The sequence below is a fragment of the Carassius gibelio genome, chromosome A11 (assembly GCF_023724105.1).
Source record: "Carassius gibelio isolate Cgi1373 ecotype wild population from Czech Republic chromosome A11, carGib1.2-hapl.c, whole genome shotgun sequence".
Lineage (NCBI taxonomy): Eukaryota > Metazoa > Chordata > Actinopteri > Cypriniformes > Cyprinidae > Carassius > Carassius gibelio.
In genome coordinates, this window is record NC_068381.1 from 7,982,569 (window position 1) to 8,004,134 (window position 21,566).

Genomic DNA, 21,566 nt, shown 5'->3' on the forward strand with positions numbered 1-21,566 from the left:
CGACAAAGCAGGGTTTCTCAGTGGAGGTTTCTCTCTTTTTCTTTTTAAATAATTATTATAAAAGAGGCTCACAGCAGTACAAAATGTTGAAATTACTTTTCCTCTTTTAAAAGTCGTTTTGGAAATATGCTAAATGTAAACGTGTCAGAATATCATAATATTATAATTTTATTATATATATATATATTTTATTATTATTGTTGACATTATGGACTCTTATTTTTATTTATTTTTATCTGTGCGCTTGCTTATGTTTTTGTAAAATTGTATAAAAAACCTGGTGAATACACAATGAAGAAAAACAGGTGTATATTTACCATTTACAAACTAACATAGCATATATGGTAGCACTTTATTTTACAGTCCTGTTCCTCATGTACATACTATGTACTTATTATAGTAATTACAATAACTATGTAATAACTAGGTACTAACCCTGAACCTACCCCTAAACCTAACCCTACCCCATGTAGTTACCTTGTATTACCAGAACTTTCTTAGATAAATACACTGTAAGTATACTATAAGTACATGTTAGTACACGTACTGTAAAATAAAGTGCAACCGCATATATATACTAATAACAATAAATCTTTTGGGTATTATATTTTTGTCATTAACAGTATATTTAATGAAATTGTAATTATTGTTATCAACCGTGTAAAGTGATTAATATAAATACAATTTTTAAAAAATCTGAGTTGGGAAATAAGTTTGTATTGTAACTGTACTTTGAACTATAATACAGCCTTTGCAGTTGTCAAGACAGATCGTATATTTAACTATTTTCTTAATTTACATTTCTGTATTCATAATTTGATTGTCTTCGTAAAGTATGCCTTCTCTGTGCAGCAGATGCTCCTTCTGTTCAAATGGCACATTCGATCTAATCACAATCTAGTCACGCTCTATAAACACTAATTGCCTATGCGCCATATCATTTGACCCCATTAGAGCGGCATGATGGACATATTTTGGAGGCGTTTAGTGCAACAACTTCTCCAGTGCGCCATGCAGAGTTGAATTGTCATGCTGTGCGCGTAGCACCCAGACCCCTCTAGGGCTTCACCTGAGTCTAGACGCTCCACACATCTCACTTTCCCTGCACTGCCGCACGCTCAACCACGGCCGCCTAGCGCACAGGCTCAACGGAGAGCGCGCGGCACCGGTCGCACGCATCGGCGTTCAGACAGCTTTCTTCAATTCGGTCTGCCTGTGATCGGTGACTCTGTGCTCTAAACCGAGTGACAGAATGATGCACCCCTCGATAATTCTGTGCTCGGGCGTATTGCCTGTGCGTTCACGGTGAATAGCTGCCTGTAGAGAGAAAGTGTCCGACTCCTCCATTGAAACACTTTCCAGCAGATCGCAAGCAAGGAGGTGAGTGTTTTAATGCATGCATGAGCGGTTCGTGCCACTTTAAATAAGGCCAGGGGCAACCACGTGGGTTTAACAAGGGGGTCACATTTAGTTATTGTTGTGGCACGGGGCAGTTGAGAAAGATTTGAGGGGATTTTTGGATGGGGTATTGTTTTGTGAAGGTGTGCGGTTGCATTAGATGAGGGGAGGGGGGATGGGTTTGCAAAACTTTAACCACTTCAATGACTTGCTGCCGAGAGCTTGATTTATGAACGTTAAGTGGCATCAATGCGTCCATCTATATATTTCCAACTTTTGAGCCATGCATAACATCTCTTGCATTGTTAGCACGTTTTTCTGGAAGATTTGAGGATTTATACTGGAGGAGGGCATTAATGTGTATTGCTTTCAGACATCAAATGGTTAATGGTGTCTTGTCTCGCGGATCAGTCTGACTCGCCCCGAGTTGCTGCATTTGTCCCGGGATGACCTGTTGATGTCGGGAAAAGATGGTGTCGAGACCCCCTTCCTCCAAAATGGAGTAGAATTTAACCACATAATATTGCATGTAAAATTCAATAATTGCGCCGCGTGCAAACAAATATGACTACTACTTAATTTGTATGCGATTTGCAACTATGCGGCAGGAGAACGATAATAATAATGCATGCATATGGATGTTGCTGGGCGAAATGATTTGGGGATAGACATCATGGTATGTGCAGGACTGTAACTCAGCCCGACATTGCATAGCATTGCACTGGCACCGAGGGGGCGAGAGAAACGGATGTGCGCTCCTCAATAATTCATCTGTCTCACTATTTTGGTGACAGGGATATTTGAGTGAGCTGTTTTTAGCTCTTTGGTCGCTGCATCAAGTGTGGAAACCAGGCAATCGGGGAATTATTTCTAATTTTCCCGCCCCCCCGGGGCCCGTGCCAACCCGGAGCTCGTATCCAGCTGGGCAGCGGTGCGGGCACACACACTCACCGGGGACCGCAGCTCTGCCGCGGCCGCCCACAACACAGAAACACCGGCGCCCGACTTTGACAGTGAGATTGCAAACTATTGTTAAATTATTACCTTAATGTTTTTTTTTTATTAAAACTGTTGTTATTATGTCATTCTGAAATGGTGCTTTGCGAGTGATACAAAGCACAGTCTGGGTGAACTAAACGGCATTTTAGCTGCATAGCCTACTGAAGCTGAAACCACATTATCGACAATCGAAAATACTAGTTTACTCTTAAACACTATTCGGGACCTCGTTTGATTTAGAAATTGCCCAAACAACTTCTGATTTTAAACTAAGTTTATAATATTATATATATATATGTTACATAATTAACTAATGTGATTGATTTTGGGTTAAGGACTAGCTTCAACACTTTAAACTAGGGTATAGTGGAATCCGAAAACTATTTCCAAAACGAGATATTTACTACAGTAACTATTAGTGCTGGTAATACATTCATATTTATATTACATTTTCTTCAAATAGCATATGGATCTTTCTGATATGTACATTTTATCAGTGAAGTGCTGACTACTAGTTATTAGAGTTTTATAGTAGCAAGGATAACCCACAGTAACTGGTAAACATTTGTGATTATTTGATCCATGTTCCATGTATACTCCTTTTAATTATACCACACACACACACACACACACACACATATAGTAGACATTTGAAGTGGATTAGAAAAGTTGATCAAAGTTGTCCTAAGACAGGTGAACACATTTTGGTTTTAAGACAACTTTGATGATAGGTTTTGATCCACTTAAAAATAGGTTAAATGAATAAAATAAAATAAAATAAATAAATCCATTGTATTGTATTATCTATCTATCTATCTATCTATCTATCTATCTATCTATCTATCTATCTATCTAATCATAACATTGTATTATAAGCCAATAGGTTAAAAGGAGTATAAACGGATGTTTCTTTAAAAACAAGTAGAGGTTTTGTAACGAAGCAGAAGCTTGCTGCTCTGCCAGACGAATCTTTGATCTGCTTGCTTTAACCTCCTGATCGACCTTTGTACAAAGACACAAAGCAAGAAATTACTCAGTACACCTTTAGTGGGGATTTTTGATTAAACTGTTAGGTACTTTTCAGTAGCTTTGTCTCATTACTCCGTAAAAAGATCCGGTGATGATGATGAACAGAGCTTTTGGTTGTTAAAAATGAACATATTCTGTGAGATACATTTATACAAGTGTTCAGTTGATCTACATTGCATTCTATATTTAATGATTTAGCTGATATTTTTGTCCAAAGCGTCTTAGAAATGAGGAATACAACAAGCGATTTATCATAAGGAGGCAATAACATGAGAAGTGTTGGCGTTTCGAAAATTTTTTCAGAAAAGAAGTTAGATAAAAGAGCGACAGGAATAGTGAAAGCATAGAAAGTGAAGCAGGATGCAGGTTAAGTGCTCATTAGCAGAAGGATTGAACACAAGTTAACAATGTATGTGTCTGAAAGTAACTGCACTTCAGTTTGAGTGTTGTTGGTCACACAGAGTACATACAGTTAGTACTTTATATAAAGTGCAACCAGAAACCTCAAAATCTCAAGAGTTACTCCTTTGCATGTTGGATAATATAATACAGGATGACATTGTCCTAACTGGCTGATATATGACCCCTAGACAGTCATTGCATCAGGGATGTTTTCTAATTTTCTGTTAAAGAATATAATTGAATCACTTTGTGTGTGCAATCTATTTATCTTTTGCTTTTGAAAAAAAAAACAATTATTTTGTTTGTTTGAAAGTATTTGTTGCCCTTTGGCTTAAGAGCAGAGAGTATCTGTATGATCCTTAAAACAATAGACTGTAGGATTATAAATGGTTTATGACTCACAAATAACCTCTGGATGGCCCTAGGCATAATCTTCGGTTATATTAAGAATGTGTTTCAACATTTATTGCTTTTGTTCATTGTCTAATTTCCTGGGGAGAATGTATGCATTTTCTGTTTCTATGTTATGGACTTGACAGTCATGGGATGTTGTTTGTGAGACTGCATGCACTGACCTTGGAGTTAGAAAGTTAGAGCGGCGAGAACCACTGTGAATCCATGGTATTATAAGAATAGATGATGATATACTGCAAGTGTGTGTGTGTGTGTGTTTGGTGATTACAGAAATCTTTGAAGCTTTATTTAAGAGTCACATTGTTAAAATGTAGGTGTGTAAGACAGTTGATTTTTTTACTACTTAAATGCTTCTGTGCTGTCATTCAAAAGTTTTTCAAGGATGGATAAAGTAACTGTAAAGGAATTAATAATTTTACATATTTTTATTTCAAACAAATGCTGTTGTTCTTTTGAACTTTGTTCATAAAATTACCCTGAAAAAAATATATTAGTTTTTTATTTATTTATTTTATTTTATTACAAAAATGCACAGATTTTTTCAGCATAGATAATATGAAGAATTATCTTTTTAGCATTAAAACAGCACATTAAAATGATTCTGAATGATTCTGATGTGAGACTGAAGACTGGAGAGTGGCTTTTCAACAACAGAAATAAATGATATTCTTTAAATATATTAAAATAGGACATTTATTTCAAACATAAACAATTTTTGTGCTTTTACTGTATTTTCAGTCAAATAAATAGAGTATGAACATTAGAGACACTAAAAACTAAAAACCTTAACAAACCAAAACTTTTGAATGGTATATGTGGATCAACAGTCTACACATGCCATTTTTGTTTGCTGTATAAAGTCATCTTGTGTAAACATTTTTTTAAATTATTTTTAAAATAGAACTTCATCTTTTTAGGCTTCTTTTTACATCTCAAAAACAATGTTTAGTTATGGTTATTAATATATGAATGAAACACCTGTCCTCATAACCCACTGGTAAGCATTTAAGGAATCTGCACACTTTTTTTTGGAATTTTGGTTGGAAAATTGATTGAATTCTTCTAAATAAACACCTGAGGGGTGGGGCTGTGTAGGAATGTGAATGACAAGTTAAATTTTGTGGAAATCTGAAGATATTTTTGCAACCATCTGTAGGCATGGATTATGTAGAAGCCCTGCCCATTGGTCATTATTATACAAACTCTGGTCAAATAATTTAGAATTTTACACTTTAGTTCTGAAGTGTTTTGTGTTTTCTTTTTCCACAGACTCTGTAGTGCTGAGCTTTAAGATATGGCTCAGATGCTGCAGATGGCAATACCAAACTTTGGCAACAATGTCTTGGAGTGTCTTAATGAACAGAGACTTCAGGGACTGTACTGTGATGTATCAGTGGTGGTGAAGGGTCACACATTCAAAGCCCACCGGGCAGTGCTGGCTGCCAGCAGCTCCTACTTTCGAGATTTGTTCAACTCTGGATGTAAGAGCTCTGTTGTGGAGTTACCACCAGCGGTCCAGCCTCAGAGCTTCCAGCAGATCCTTTCCTTCTGTTACACAGGCCGACTTAGCATGAATTTGGGCGATCAGTTTCTCTTAATGTACACGGCAGGATTCCTGCAGATTCTGCAGATCATGGAAAAAGGCACAGAGTTCTTCCTAAAGGTAAGCTCACCAAGTTGTGACTCACAGGGACTTCACACAGAAGAAACACCACCATCAGAACCCCAGAGCCCTGTTACTCAAACTGGGAGCGGTACAGTAGGAGGGGGTGCAGTTGCCACTGCAACAGCTCGACCTGCTTCCTGCCTAACACCCCTTCCTTTAGTGTCAAGGGTGAAGACAGAGCAGCAACCTCAAGCCCAGCAGCCCCATCAAGAAGCATCATCATTTTCAGTGGTTTGCACTCCAGTTGCTAAGCGTCTTTGGGAGGGAGGTAACCGTGAAGGAGGTGGAGGATCTGGAGGAGGGGGAGGTTTAAGGAAAGCAGCCCGCTATTCACAGGAAGTGGCACGGGGCACGGGAGGGGCACTGCCTCAAAGTGCAGCATTATCGGGTGGAAGCGGTATCACTAATAGCAACAACAACAACAATAATAATAACAACAGCAGTAGCACGCCGGAAGGCACCAGCCCAGGCACCCCCAGCATGTACACCAGTGACTCGCCAATCTCGTACCACGATGATGATGAAGAAGAAGAGGAAATCACAGACGAAACGACAGAAGAACAGTACAGACAGATCTGTAATATGTACACTATGTACAGCATGTTGAATGTAGGGGCAACAGGTAAGAATAGCTGAACTAAAATTTGATTTCATTGATAAGTTGCTGATACCTCTCAAGTAAATTTATTAACTGACACTTCTGAACACCACATTGTGATAAGAGACTTTAGTATGTTGTAAAATTGTGGGAAATAAATTGGGCCAAGTATCGAGCCCTGAGGAACTCCCATCAATAGGATTATTTAAAAGTAATCATGCAGACAACAAACCAAACAAAGCTCATTTGCTTTGCTTTGTAGACCTTTTAAAACATATTTTATAATATATTTTTAAAGGTTATCAAGAAAAGTCAATATTACTTATATACTCTAAACCAGGGATCCTCAAATCTGGACCTCGAGATCCACTTTCCAGCAGAGTTTAGATCGAACCCTAATCAAACACACCTGAGCATGCTAATTAATGCCAATCAATGTCTTTGGGATCATTAGAAAACTACTGGCAGGTGACTTTGATCAGGGTTGGAGCTAAACTCTGCAGTGCATTGGACCTCCAGGGTAAGATCTGAGGAAAGGGGCTCTAAACAATAGGTTAAACTTGGGTTTAAACAATAGGTTATAATTGTTTCATCACTGCTCCTCCGTTCACCTACTCCCCCGCCCCCCAAAAATAATTCAAAGCAAAATACATGTTTATATATTAGAAATGCATTTAGTTTATGTATGTCATTTTTTAAATTTTTTATGTATGTATCTGTCTTTTTAGATATTTAGCTGCAGCTTTATAGGCAGTTTAGAGTCAATGTATGTTTTTATTTTTTATATTTTTCAATCCCCTTTGTAATCTTGGTTCAGCCAGCGAACGAGTGGAGTCACTACCAGACCACCTCACAGTTGAATCAAGGGGAAGAGGAGTTCGAGTGAGGCAAGATCTGGCCTCTCTTCCCACTGAGCTCATTGCACAGATCGGAAACCGCTGTCATCTTAAACTCTATGAAGAAGGTGACCCTGCTGAGAAACTGGAGCTAGTAACAGGCACCAGTGTTTTTATTTCACGTGCTCAGCTGATGAACTGCCACGTTAGTGCAGGCACACGTCACAAAGTGTTGCTCAGACGGCTGCTTGCTGCCTTTTTTGACCGGTGAGTGAAGTTTTTGACCTTTATTCAGTAGGAAATAAAAAACAAAACAACTAATTAGTATTTAAAGAAATTGTTCATACAAAAATAAAAATGTTGTCATGTTTTAATCTCACCTTTATGACTTGCTTTTTTTGCCAGAATGGAGATGTTTAACATAATGTCAAAGTTGATCTTTTCCATGCAGTGGAAGTTAACTTTCATACAGGTTTGGAATGATATGAGAGTAAATTATGCCAGAATGTTCCTTTCTTGAGTGATCTGGCTCTTTAAAATAAAAAATGTGAAAGTTAAAAGTTATTAATGGGAAATTTTGGGGGTTTTAAAAAGTTTTTTTTTTTTAAGACACAAAACACTCCACAAAAAACTTGATTTGCTGAAGAGTTTTCTTGGTTTGGAATCCCAGTTGCTCTTGGGATTTGCAGGTCAGATTTGTATGTATTCCTTTTAAAGTGTATCATCCTTTATTTTTTCTGTAGAAGCACTCTTGCCAACAGCTGTGGGACAGGCATTCGGTCCTCCACAAATGACCCCAACCGCAAGCCACTCGACAGTCGGGTTCTCCATGCTGTTAAGTGTAAGTTGCAGTAAAAGGGGTTTTATCTACTTAATCTACTTTGAGTTTTCAAACATCATTTAAAATAGCTATGTGTAAAAAGTAACATATAACTTTTTTTTGTTCTCTTTATTTCTAGTTTACTGCCAGAACTTTGCTCCTAGTTTCAAAGAGAGCGAAATGAACGCGATCGCTGCAGACATGTGCACTAATGCACGCCGCGTAGTACGCAAGAGCTTGATTCCGAAACTGAAGCTTCTGATGGCAGAAAGTGACGCATATGCCAACTTTCTTCCGGACACTTCCAAATTGGAGTCTGATGGCTTGGCTGTGGAGCATGCTTTTGAAACCGGATCCCTAGAAGGTGGCACAGCCTCTGAATCCGGCCAGTCAACTACAGATGCCCTGCAAGGTGTGAGCGGGGAGGGTAACAGCTTGTTTTAATGAGTAACACTACCATAGTTCAACCATTAATTCCATCCACTTCTCCATCACATCCCAGTCTCACCTTGTGCGCTGATGTAATTTGGAAGCACATTCCTGAAGAGGAGGGTCCTGTAGGTATATTTGAGATGAGCGGAAGGGGAAATGGTGTCTGGAAGCTCGTATCCAGTCTGAAAACACTGTCATGATTCTGAATGTATCATTTTGGAGAATCCAGAAAGCTAATGTTGCTGGACATAAGATTGTATTCATCTGTTAATATTTAGTGGCTATGTACCTGCTTCCTGGACTCCATTTCCTCTTTCTGCAATAACACCCTGAGACACCTTTACTTTTTTTCTTTTTAATTAGATTTTCCTTTTATCTAAATAACATTTGTAATTTTTTTGCCAATTATTCAACTTTTTATCTTGCCAAGTATCCCAAGAGAGGCAATGTGCCATTTATGAATGTAATGAATTTGTAAGACGCAATCCGTTTATCAGAAACTACTGTTGAGTTTTGATAGAAAGAGTCTGTGCAAAATTCTTACCTTTTGATCAATGAATAGTGAATTGTTATCCACATGTTTTTGCATTAGCAAAATCCAAAAAACAATTTTAATCATTTTATTTTGGTATATTACCAACGCTTCACATTGTTACTTTGGTTTATTTGATCAAAATCGGCACACGTTTTTACTGTCAAATATCTCCAAAGCAAATCCCAAAAAAAATCTCCACCTGGCCTTTTGTGTTTATGTTCTTAGTAGTTTTGTACGACACATGACGTAGGGCTGGCGTCTGTGTGATGTGTAAATGAGTCTGTATGAAGGCTGCAGATGGTAGTATTTGATGAGCTGTATCTCACAGTTGACTGCTTCATGCACCGATTGCACAAGCGTGGTGCATGCTGCCGCATGGTGCATTCTGACATGCTACGCTTCAGCACCTCAGACAGAGATGCACTAAATGCTTTGATGAGTTCAGTATTAGAGATTGGCACTGAACGGGCATCAGTGCCCTAGCTACAGTGGTTCTAAACCACTAAAGACCACTCTGAGAGTGGAAGCTGTTTTGTAGTCTCTTTGTTTTTGTTATGCGGATTTGAAAAGACAGTTTCTTGATGGCTTTCGGGTTTTAGAAAGAGGAGTTCTTGAAGTTTGCAATACTAATGAAGAGCTGTTTTAATCCCAGATTTAAAAAAAGAAAGAACCATGTGACAATGTCATTTAAAGTGTAGTTGCACTCTTAAACATATTTAAGGATGTGCTATAATTAGATTCCCAAAGTATGACCTACATCTTCCGGTGTTTTAAGCACACTTATGTCGTGAAATGCGGACTGTATTGTTTGAATTTTTGATTATCTGGCTGTGATTGGACAAGATAATCTCAGTCCAAAAGCATCAAATATTTTTTTACCTAAAAACTAAAATATTAAAACAGAACCCTGCTATTTGTGCGTTTTAAATGTTTACACTTAATTTAAAAGGACAGTTCACCCAAAAATGCAAATTGTCATTATCTACTCACCCATCCAAAACTGTATGGCTTTATTTTGTGAAACACAAAAGAAGATATTTTGAAGATGTTGGTACCAAACCAGATTTGAAGAACATTGACTTCTATTGTATTGACCAAAAAAAAAAAGAAAAAAAAGACATATCTTAAAATATATCATACATAATTATATAACGCTATATTACTATACTATAATCATAAAATATTAATACAAATCATTAAATACTGTTTTGGGTAGACTATGTATAAGTCTGTCGGTACACTGCACTGGGCCAGGGGACAGAAGACTTTTACCTCTCAGCCATTTGGTACGATCCTAAGAGACTGCACCAAGTCTTAATCATAGTACAATAGGATGAGAAGACGACATTTGCACAGAAATCTAAACTAGATTTTCCAGCACTGCCTTAAACGTGGACGTTCATGCCTGGGAGTCTTATACGGCCAGTCTGTGAAAGAAATTGTTGGAAGGGGAGGGCACTGAATGCCTGGATGATCCTGTATGCATGCGTGCTGGTGTGCTCCTTTACTTTTTCCTCAGAGTTTTAACCTCTTTTTTTCATTTCCATTTTTGGAGATACACATGCTAATGTCTGTGCATTCATGTGAGGAGGCTGACAGGAAACCGCGAGTGTGTGCCAGAGGCATGCTTTTTATATGGGTGCATTTGTTTATGTGTACGTGCTCAAATGTAAGTCTGGTTTTTGTGTGCCAAATGCACGTCTGAGATGGGGTGCGTGGGTGGTGTTGGTGTATGACTGGAATATGTGCATTGTGTGTGTGTGTGTGTGTGTGTGTGTTGATGGGTGGGTGGGTGGCTGGTATGTGCGTATGCAGAGATCAGAGAGCTCTGTTTGTTTTTGTCTGACTCAGAGAGGGAGACATACAGTGCAGACGCAAGCAGAGAGGGGAGGGAATGTATTGGTGAGGAGATGGATGTTCACACACACACACACACACACAAACACACTTAAACACACAACTGGTGCAGTGAGCCGTTTCCCAAATGGAGGCATCAAACGGTACACTTTGACTAAACAAACCATCATTTCGCATTTAATCTCATCTGATTTCACTTTGTTTCTTTATTTTGTTTCTTTATTGAAGAGTTCACACGAAATCAAAATGGATCCAATTTACTTTCCGAATACACATTTCTGGGGCTTTGTGTATAAAGCTTTGCATAGATTTTATACACACAAGAATCCACACAAACGGCAGATTTTGAGTATAATTAAATGGTTTCACGTATGTTTGTCAGAACTTGTGAAAAGAAAGTTCCGTTTTCAGCCTTGTCTTCTTTTTGAAATAACCATATATATGGAACTTATGGCGCTTTTAATTATTCATAACCTTTTCCCATATAATTTAAATATGCATAATTTCATCCAATACAACTGCATTTAAAGTTTGCATGCAATAAAAGTTCACCATTTCTATCTAACATTCATAAATCTCTCTCTCTGGCTTTGTGTTGGACTGTTCCTCATTGTACCTTTTGAAATACAACGTAATAGGAAAAAGAAAGAGAACAGCAGTCAACGTTTCTTCATCCCTATTAGAATGTACAGATATGGAGCTGGATCCTCCGTTGTACAGCTCTTAAGACTGTTTTTTGTACTATCATGTTGGACACGTAGGCAGGACCAGGAGGTTTTTTAGGAAGCAGCCAGCATGCATGTCCATGAGGGCTGGATTTGGGATGTTTTCAACCCACAAAACACTTCTTTACATGTTCTGCTCAGTAGTGCATTGGTGAGATTGGGTAGCACATAGTGTGCTCTGAACTCAGACTAGTAGAATTATCTTGTGTAGAATTTAACCCCCTGTCCTGCACACTGGGTTCACTGGGTACACTGGTCTTATGTGAGGGATCCTCTAATTTATCAATCAAACTAAGTATTATGTTATACATACAAAAAAATTCAAACAGAACAAATAAGGTTAGGCTTTGGCCGCTCTCAGACACAACAGTGAATACCCCCCACACACACACACACAAAGTAAAAAAAAAATGCATGGGAAACTATATATATATATATATATATATATATATATATATATATATATATATATATATATATATAAGCTATGATTTTGTTTTGTTCTACTCTAGAATAGTGCTTGGCCATTGAGATGCTACTAATTTAACATAGACTGTAACATAGACTGTAGAGTTGCCAAGCGTTTTTTAAATGAACATCATGAGATTTACAGTAGGTAGGAGCCAGAGAAATGTTATATTTTTGCTTTGTATATTACTGAAGTGCTGGGAAGGGATGAGGGCAGCTGAAACTATAGCTCAAAGGGTATTTACTGTATTAAAATGTCGTTTTTAAAGGGTGGATGAGTTGGGGTCTATATGCACTGCAAGCTATTTTATTACATCTTTCTGTCTTAAAGAATCTTTTTGTTACTGATTTAGTTTGTTGGTGATGTTTAAATGACATTGAACGGCTCATAAATGAGCGCCACCTGGTGTCGGACTTGACACTGCGAGTAATGGTCTCCTGATCATTAATATATAGAAAATCAAAAATATAGAAAATCTTTTCATTTGACTTGCTCTTTAATTTAATAACCCCTTACCAAAAGAAAACGTACACAACTGTGTGTAAAAAAAAAATTAAACTGCCAAATATGAGGAAATGCTATTGCGTTTATACAGATCTGGAATAAATTGTCTCTGCTGGTGATTACCAATGTGATGATCAAAACAATCAATAAATATGACACTTTACTAACAAACAACCAATAGGGGGATTTGCAAAAGCGATTTAACATGACTTAATATATTTGACAGAATTTGACACGCAATTGTTAAGGTCCTTTTCACGTTGTTGTTGTTGTTTTTTTTCTATACTGATATGTGAAGAAAAATGCAATTGTAAAATGTGTTAAATAGAGCTGAGAGTGTAAGTTGTGTGTGTTGCAAGAGAGAGGGAGCTTTATTTTAATCTGAAAAAGCATCTTTTGTGAGTGTTCACTCGCACTTCAACAGTGAGTCAACCAAGGTATTTTTTTTTTTTTTTTTTTGCTTGTTGTTGTTGTGCTGACTACAAAATAAAAAAATAAAGATGTTCAGCTAAATTTTTATTTGTCCCTCCCACATTAAATTATATGAAATGAATGATATTTTTTTTATTTTTAATACAACTATACAAGTGGTAATTTCTTAGGCGTCTCATGTAAATACGTTAATATGGTAATATGTGCATGTTATCAGCCAGGCTTAAAATGCTACTCTCAATTTTATGCAATATGTAAAAAGGGATCTGTTTTCTGTCTCTGTAAACAGCAAGGAGTGCTTGGCCTGAAAATTAATGAAGGCCTCTGTCTTAGCACCTTTTTTTTCACTGTTTCAACTGAGCACCGGGGAGTGATGTATCTTTTTTTATTCTGTTAGATTTCTTAAATTCTGAGTGAGGCTTAGAGCTGGTTCACATGGAGCTCTATTTTTTATTAATTTTTTTATTTGTGCATTTAACAGCTGCTGTTTAACTTTTTCTATGTAGACATGCATTAGGAAGATGTCTTTTAATGTTGTGATGCATCTCGCTGCTTTTCCAGCGGTTTGTACGTTGTTATTTGACTTTTAAGGCAAGTTGGTCTTTTGAGGAAAGACACCCCAGGTGATAGTATACATTTAAATGATGAAATTCACCATTCTTCACCAGTTGATTGTTTTGTCTTACAAGTTTTCAAATATCAAATGAGGCTTTATGTAACTAAATATGCCCTAGAACGTAAATGTGAACTCTGTATAAAGCCTATCTCTTTTTATCAGTGCATTAAAAAAAGGTCCTTTTAAAGATCAGGTGAACATAGGAATAGACCTTTCTAAAACCTTCAGAATGTAGAGAGGAAAAGAAACTGGCCTTCAGTATATGTACTGGAATTTAAAATTAGACACAAATAGATCAAGTGTTGTAAACGCTTCACAGTGTGTTTTGTCCACCAGTTTGACAGAACACGATTTATGTGAGCAAAATTGACCAAACGGTGGTCTTGCCTGTAGTGTCTTCCCTTAAATAGCACATCTCGATGCTCTGTTCTTTTTCATTTGTCAGCATTGCATTTTTTATGTGGAAGAATGTGTTCTGTGTGAACAACTAATGTTTGTAATATATTAGCGACTACACCTCACAGTTACAGGGAGACAGAAAAGGTGCATACACAGAAAAAACAAAGACAGATGCAATCAAAAAGCCTCGCATGAAGACGTACCTCTCCTAAACTGTGCTAAATCTTGTGCATTTTATCCTTTGAATAAGATGTCTATCAAACTGTTAAAGGAGTCATATGATGCTTTTTTTAAAGATCATTATTTTGTGTATTTGGTGTAACACAATATGTTGACATGCTTTAATGTAAAAAAAAAAAAAAACACATTATTTTTCAAATACTGTACATTATTGTAGGTCATCTATGCCCCACCTCTCTCAAACGCGTCTCTCTACAAACTCCCCTTCTGACAATCGCGGTCTGCTCTGATTGGCCAACTGACCCAGTGCATTGAGATTGGCTGAACACACCAAGCACTCGTTGGAAATGTAACGCACCTTTCAATAATCACGAGCTTCATCTTTCAAAATAAATGTAAAGACAGTTAATAATGTCCTAAGTTTTATCATCAGTTCAAGCCAGAAAGGGAAACAGAGTGGTGCGACAGACACAGTGATGAAGCTCATATGTGTTAGCAGTACACAAGCCACTGAATTAAGACAATATCTCTTTGGATTTGAGACTTTAGTCTTTGCAACTTTACGGATCTTCTTTATGCACCAAGAGCTTGTAACAATCCAAAGAGAAAGGAAACATTGAAATTGCATCATATGACCCTTTAATCTTAGTTCATCTTTCCAACTTTCTCTTACTCTCTTCTCTCTCTCTCTCTTTCTCTCTGCTGCGGCCTGCCGCTCTTTGTGTGCGCTTCTGCGCTGCCGGCAACCTCAAAGACTTACAGATTTCAGAACATATATTGCTCTTTGTACATCCCTGCCCACCAGAGACCAATGCATGTGCGCGCACACACAAGCAGTTGTGTGGATCTACCTCCTGACGTCTTCAGCCATACCTTCCTGGCCCCTGTGCCCTCATATGGGTCATGTGATGCAGGAGACCCCTTGAGGTCTTACAGGAAATAGATATAAATATTTTACATATACTTTGTATATGGAATGTGGTAGATTTATACCTCACCAGGGGCCAGGGAGCTCCATAAGCATGGCTCTGGGAGAGTATGTCTCTTGTGTGGCTACAGGGATCCCGCAGCTATTTTTATTTTCTGGTATAGATATATGAATATACATATAAATACAAATCTATATATACTGTACATTATACATAGAAACACTAATGAATTTTGATTGTTAGTTGTGCACTCACAGCATGTTATTCCCCAGAAACCACTTTTTGGAAACCAATGCAGTAGCGTCAACTGATGTCAAAACCCCTCTGTACCCTTCACCTCACCCTGAGTACATGCCGTGTTTCCTCTGTGTTCCAAGTGCCAATAACTTTGTGAATTCCTTTACTGTGACCCAACAAGAAAGAAAACTGCACATTAACTACTGTAAACAAAATAAAATAAACATCATGAAAATACATCTTAATAAAAAAGTTTGTAACAAAGGAAATAACTGTGGTTGGCTTTCATTTTAAAGGAATTAAACACAAAAATGTACTCAACCCTCGGGACAACCGAGCTGTCTCTGCTGGAACATATTTGGAGAAATGTAACATTACATCGCTTGCTCACCAGTGGATCCTCTGTAGTGAATGGGTGCCGTCAGAATGAACAGTCGATAAAAACTTGAAAACAATCCACACGACAAGCAAGGGGAAAGGTTGCATGTTTGTAATAAACAAATCCATCAAGACATTTTTTAAACTTCAAACTGTTGCTATCAGCTAAAATAAGTCAAAAATGTGTTTTATTTTTTGCAGTGAAAAGGTCCTCTCATCTGAGGAGAGAAATACACACATCAAGCACTGTTTATAAACATAAACAGTCTAAAATTTGTTCTAAAATGAATATATATATATTTTCTTATCTGAGAGCTGCTATAGTTGTGTGATGCACGTAATTTGAAAATAACCTGAGAAAAAGAAAAATGAAACTACATGTCAAAGGCATACATTTTAATCAGGAACCATTTAGATTGATCAAGATGCCAAATAAAGGCCAAAGTTGTATATAATACAAATGCTTACAAAAACAAGTGACAAGGGCATTAGACTTTTGAAATGCATTCATTTATATATAGGCAGCACTGAAAGACATTAATTTTAAAATAAAAGAAAATCGGATACGTACCAAATCTCCCTAAATGGGCATATAAGAGGTATTAAGTTTTAATACTTTGTTCCACATTTTTAGACACTATTGACATTTTTTAAGGCTTACATTTTTTAAAAACTCTTATGCTTGGAGTTGAATCTGACTTCCAGCTATTTATGGGTTTATATATTTAATCATATTACAAATTTATACTTGACAAATCAATACTGAAATGTGTCATATTCAGTTAATGTGGAAAGAGGAAAGCACTGAACATTATACATTCACCCACAGACACATAGTGTCCTCACACCCAGATCAGAGAGGACACCGGAAACAACTCATTGGCATGGAGGACTCGAGTACAAAATGTTCATTAGTTCACCCACAGACAGACACAATATTAGATCTCAGCTCAAGTCTGGGAACAGAAATATCAAGTAATGATCATTACTTAGGGGTCTGATCAGCTCTTTAGGGGATTCTCTCAGTTGACAGCTGACTTTCAGGACATGCATCTTGTTGATTTGGATGGCAATTAAAAAATTAATTTTCTTAAAAAACTAATAATAATTGTAAAAAGCCATTTATATTTTATAAATATTGGCGTAATGGGTATGGAATATCACTGTGGCATGCAATGAAGGCATAACTGTCCAGATGATTCTACACAGATCTCCACAGTAATATGACACTTTACAGTCCAATGTACAGTAAACTCAAAAGCAATGCATAAAATCATATTTTAAAATACAGGAAATCCAAATACTTACAAGAAGCACACAACGCATCCATGAAGATTCATGAAAAGTGCAAATGATCTTTTCTGCAAGCTCACCCTAAATTATGCAATAAATGTCAGATTTATCCATAAAGTAAAGCAAATGGTGTAAAATGCCAAATGGTGTGACTTTTCTTTAAAAACACAATTGAAATAATACCCCACTTCTGACCATAATTTTAGATTGTAATTTCCAACCCACACCATCACAGTTCCAGATGTTTTTATAATGTCTGTTGCAGATCTAGAGGGCGCTATGAACCTGCTTTACTCATACTGCTTGTTATTATGTCATTCAGATTTCTTCAAACAACAAATTTTAAACCGTTACCTAATTTGTGAACCACTAGCACACATTTTGTCCACCTCTATCACCGGCATTTATAATGTACACAATTATTGTACTGTTTTAAGAATTAAACGTATAAAAATATAATAAGGCAATATCAAATTCCTCATCCCCACTTACACTCTGTACCACAATAAAACATAAGAAATACAAAAACTGTTAACTTCCATCTCAGCACCAGTGAAATTCTGGAATAGACTTTGCCGAGGAGTACAACCCAAAAGCAGTGAGAGAGAGTGAAACGCTGAGCCAGAAGACATATGCGTCAGATGAATTCAAAAAGACAAGGAAAGGAGATAAAAAGAATTGAACTCTTTCTCACAAAGTAAACGGAAGCTTAGAAGGAAGAACCATGATGAAATTCTGTTCGCTTCTGGCACGACGGAAGCCCAAGAAGAGTCCAGTTTAAATAGCAAAGAACAGAATGAGCACCACAATCAGTATGATTACAAGAACTCCAATAGCACACCATTGTCTTCGACCTGCAACACACAAAAACACCAATGTGAAGTCAAAATATCACACTATCTCACACTCATTTCTTAAATCTGGCAGAATTAAGAGAGATGAAGAAAAAAAGCTTGCAAAAACAATACATGTGAAACTGCTTGGGTGTGTTTGAGAAATCTAATTAAACAGCTTTATAGAATTATACACAACCATGTGAAAATTGGGGAGTTTTTTTCATTAGGTTAAAAGAAATAAAGAAATAAAAAAACTTAAAAACAGCTGAAAATTCAGTTTTGCCATGACAAATAAATAACATTTTAAAAAATATTGAAAAAGAAGTTATTTTAATTAATATTACTTTTTTTATTATATAAATGCAGAATTGGAGAGCATAATAGACTTCTTCATATTATTATTTAAAAAGTCTTATGACCCCAATTTTTTTAAATAGTGTATAATTAACTATATATATATATATATATATATATATATATATATATATATATATATATATATATATATATATATATATATATATGCTTCAAACCTAAAATAATAATAATAATAATTTAATTGGCCTAAATTTGCTACAAACTATTAAAAAACATGAAAACAACAAAAAATAAATAGTAAAATCACTCACTGCTAGTCATGTGTGAAACTTTCTCCATTTTCTTCAACACGGAGTCCATTCTGGAACTGGTCTGGTCCATCTCTTCATTAAACTCACCGAGCATACTGGTACAGAAAGTACACATATTAACACAAGTAGACATTGAGTATAATGCAAATATTGCGTTTCTATTACAAACCCCGTGTTTCTAACTGTTCAATCTTTAAGATCATGTGTTTTTTGCTCACACTGCCTGTTCATCCAGCTCATCTCCTATCTTGCTGGACATGTCCTTCAGGACACGGATACTGCCTGTGACCAGCTCCAACTGCTCATCCTGGTCCTGCATGATCAGCTGCAAACAGACAATTGGGGAAACTTACGACATAAATTGAAGACGACGATAAGATTCAAAATTGTGGTATTAAGCATGTGATCTGCTTTGCACATTTTCTTGTGTAGTGTGAGACATATAAAGATGGAATACTGTCAAATAATGCTGGTTAAGAAAAATATCAATTCAATGAATAAAAAGACGACTCCTGTCTTTTACCTGCTGCTGTTCCTGTTGCTCCTGAATGTATCTGGAGTTTGCAGACACTAGGTGAGGCTCCAGACCAGCGTAACGATCCTTTGCTGTGGCCCCGAGCAGAGCCTGTCAGAAAGCAACACCATGCTAATGTCACTAGCACATGTGAGCATATAAATTAATTCAGAGTCATTCCAGTTTAAATAGTCAATGAATCACTGACCTGTTTGTTTTTCTTCTCTGCTTGAGCCACAGCTGAGGGACTAGAGAGCTGCTCCTTCATCAGCTACGTACAGATACATATTCATCCCAATCAAAATACTACAACTCCATCATTAAATGAAATACCACTAAAAAATAAAAGGGGGGATCGATACCTGCACGGATTTCCGCGTTTGCACCACAAAATCCCGCCTTTCCTGGAGTTCATGCTCTCCTAAACGGAACTTTCCAGGGTTTGCCTCCACAATACCTGATGCAGTCAAGGACTATTAATGGATCTGCATATATGCAAGGATATTTCATAATATTGCTGTTTTTATTGTATTTTTTAACCTTGGTGAGCATTAAGAGCCTTCTTTCCAGGACAATAAAAAAAGAAAATCACACCAACTCAAAAATTTCACATTACTTTACGTCTTTTTTTCAAAATTCTAGCATTCGTATATGCCTTGCTTTAGACTGCACAGTGTCTTGGCACCTCCATCTCCCTTTTGCTATACGTACCTATGAAGGCATCAAGGTTCAAAGTATCTGTGTATCACTTTCCTATAGAATGTTTGAAGGCATCATAGGCCTTTGGTTTGTGGCAGGATACTGATGGTTTCATGTAGGTCCTCTAGGTCCCAGTCGATGGCCCTCAGGCAGTTTCGGAGTTCATTGGTGCTCCAGTCCAGCTCATCGCGGCTGACAGGGGTCTCTTCCTGCAGCAGCTCCTCCCAGCGCTCGAACAGCCCCTGTGCTCTGGACAGGGCCTTCTGCACCTCTCTGCCAGATATATGAGGAAACTGTGAAACCTCTTCTACTTGAAAGGAATGAAAGGTGTTTATCATCATTAAACAACCTCTATGAGCACTATTGCCAGTGGTAGTTGTGATGCCAGGGTTATCAAACAATGCTTTTCATAAAAAAGAAAAGAAAAACGCATTTAATTTATTTTAGTTGAATGTTAAAATAATGGCAGAGACACATTCAAAGCACACACAACATAAATCAGTGTATGTTTACACTTCTGTCAACACAAGTCACCTATCTAAACGTCTCTGGCTTTTTTATTTTGTCTAAATTTAACCTTTCATATTTCTAAAACACAACTAGAAACACAGCTATAGTATATTTCATCTTATTATTACATGAAGTTTGTTTATTAGTATAGAGTGACATTAACTGGGGCTACAGGTAGAGATGAAGATGCTTCACCTAGCTTTAATTTAACCTGTCAGTATCAAACCAGCGTCATTTCGACAAAGGCGGAAGACTGACATTAAGACAGGAAAGAGGAAGATCACTTTTCTTACCCTTTAACCACGAAAAAAGGATCCTCCATCGACATATTAGCCCCTTAGCTTCAGGAGCTGTGTGAAGCCAACTGCAGGATGGCCTGTGTAAAACATGTTCGCACGTAGGAGTTTTCAAAATAAAAGTCCATTAACGCGACTCTGTTACAATGCACACGACTGTTGAGAGACATAAAACAAACATGTTCCACTTCTTTATTATTACTATAATTATTTTTAAAAAGCAAAATGTTTGCTTAGAAAATATTCTGAGCTATCAAATGTTGTAAGACTTCTTATTACAATAAACCATTTAATTTGATTTGATCAAAAATATGTAAGCGCACATAGAATGGTGGTTACACTTTATTTTAAGGTGTTTATGTTACGGTGTTATTACACAAATATGGACTGAGTAATATTAGTTAACAACATGCACTGAGTTAGTGTTAGGTTTATGGTTAGTTGCTTCCAATTTTGCTAAAGATTTTGTCTGCTAAAATTAGACTGAAGCTGACACTGGGTCTAAAGCTCTGTGACTGAGCAAAAATGCAATATGTACATTCTCTATTGCATATTTGTTAAACTTCCATATTTTAATTCAAACTATGTGGTTAAAGTCTAATGATTCTATTTTTTATTTTGTTACAGAAAATAATAATCTCTAAATCTTTATAAACATAAATCACCTTATGAGCACAAGCACACATTTCTTGACTTGTACATAAAATAAAATGAATGCAACTGTTTTGAGTAACTTGTTAGTCCAAACTAAAGATAATCTCTAATTTTGTAGCGGAATAATGTGCAGTCTTTGAATAATCTGTTGAGAAGTGTGACGGTCACGGGAAGACCGCACATTCAACATGGACTTTAATACACACACATACTCACAAACACACACAGAGACTGTTTAGTGATAAGAGTTTATTGTAATTATTGATCAGAGTGAATGGAA

At 36.8% G+C, this 21,566-nt stretch overlaps 2 protein-coding genes across 4 annotated transcripts; one reads left to right on the forward strand and one right to left on the reverse strand.

Moving 5' to 3' along the window:
* Positions 1–840: 840 nt before the first annotated feature.
* LOC128022203 (nucleus accumbens-associated protein 1) lies at positions 841–11,561 on the forward strand. 3 transcript variants are annotated; one of them, XM_052609522.1, is made up of 6 exons: positions 841–1,380; positions 5,512–6,530; positions 7,324–7,609; positions 8,086–8,183; positions 8,302–8,574; positions 8,665–11,561. In XM_052609522.1, the coding sequence occupies exons 2-6, from the start codon at positions 5,537–5,539 to the stop codon at positions 8,685–8,687; spliced, it is 1,674 nt and encodes a 557-aa protein (XP_052465482.1). In that variant the 5' UTR covers positions 841–1,380; positions 5,512–5,536; the 3' UTR covers positions 8,688–11,561. The 3 variants fall into 3 exon arrangements, with proteins under 3 accessions (XP_052465482.1, XP_052465480.1, XP_052465481.1); XM_052609520.1 differs by having other exon boundaries at positions 844–1,380; positions 8,302–11,561; XM_052609521.1 differs by lacking the exon at positions 841–1,380 and adding an exon at positions 1,648–2,411 and having other exon boundaries at positions 8,302–11,561.
* Positions 11,562–16,236: 4,675 nt separating this feature from the next.
* On the reverse strand, positions 16,237–20,787 carry LOC128022204 (syntaxin-6-like). Its single transcript, XM_052609523.1, has 8 exons — positions 20,630–20,787; positions 19,930–20,099; positions 19,490–19,584; positions 19,336–19,398; positions 19,137–19,238; positions 18,832–18,938; positions 18,614–18,708; positions 16,237–18,002 (listed from the first exon to the last, which is right to left on the reverse strand). The coding sequence occupies exons 1-8, from the start codon at positions 20,662–20,664 to the stop codon at positions 17,926–17,928; spliced, it is 744 nt and encodes a 247-aa protein (XP_052465483.1). The 5' UTR covers positions 20,665–20,787; the 3' UTR covers positions 16,237–17,925.
* Between the last annotated feature and the right edge of the window lie 779 nt (positions 20,788–21,566).

Excerpts from the sequence above, each read along its gene's own strand:
- LOC128022203 (XM_052609520.1), top strand. The coding sequence starts at position 5,537 with ATGGCTCAGATGCTGCAGATGGCAATACCAAACTTTGGCAACAATGTC. Across the intron at positions 6,531-7,323 it reads GTTGAATGTAGGGGCAACAG|CCAGCGAACGAGTGGAGTCA; the intron begins GTAAGAATAGCT and ends ATCTTGGTTCAG. Across the intron at positions 7,610-8,085 it reads CTTGCTGCCTTTTTTGACCG|AAGCACTCTTGCCAACAGCT; the intron begins GTGAGTGAAGTT and ends TTTTTTCTGTAG.
- LOC128022204 (XM_052609523.1), bottom strand. The coding sequence starts at position 20,664 with ATGTCGATGGAGGATCCTTTTTTCGTGGTTAAAGG. Across the intron at positions 18,939-19,136 it reads AGCAACAGGAACAGCAGCAG|CTGATCATGCAGGACCAGGA; the intron begins GTAAAAGACAGG and ends GTCTGTTTGCAG. Across the intron at positions 18,709-18,831 it reads GAGCTGGATGAACAGGCAGT|TATGCTCGGTGAGTTTAATG; the intron begins GTGAGCAAAAAA and ends TTTCTGTACCAG.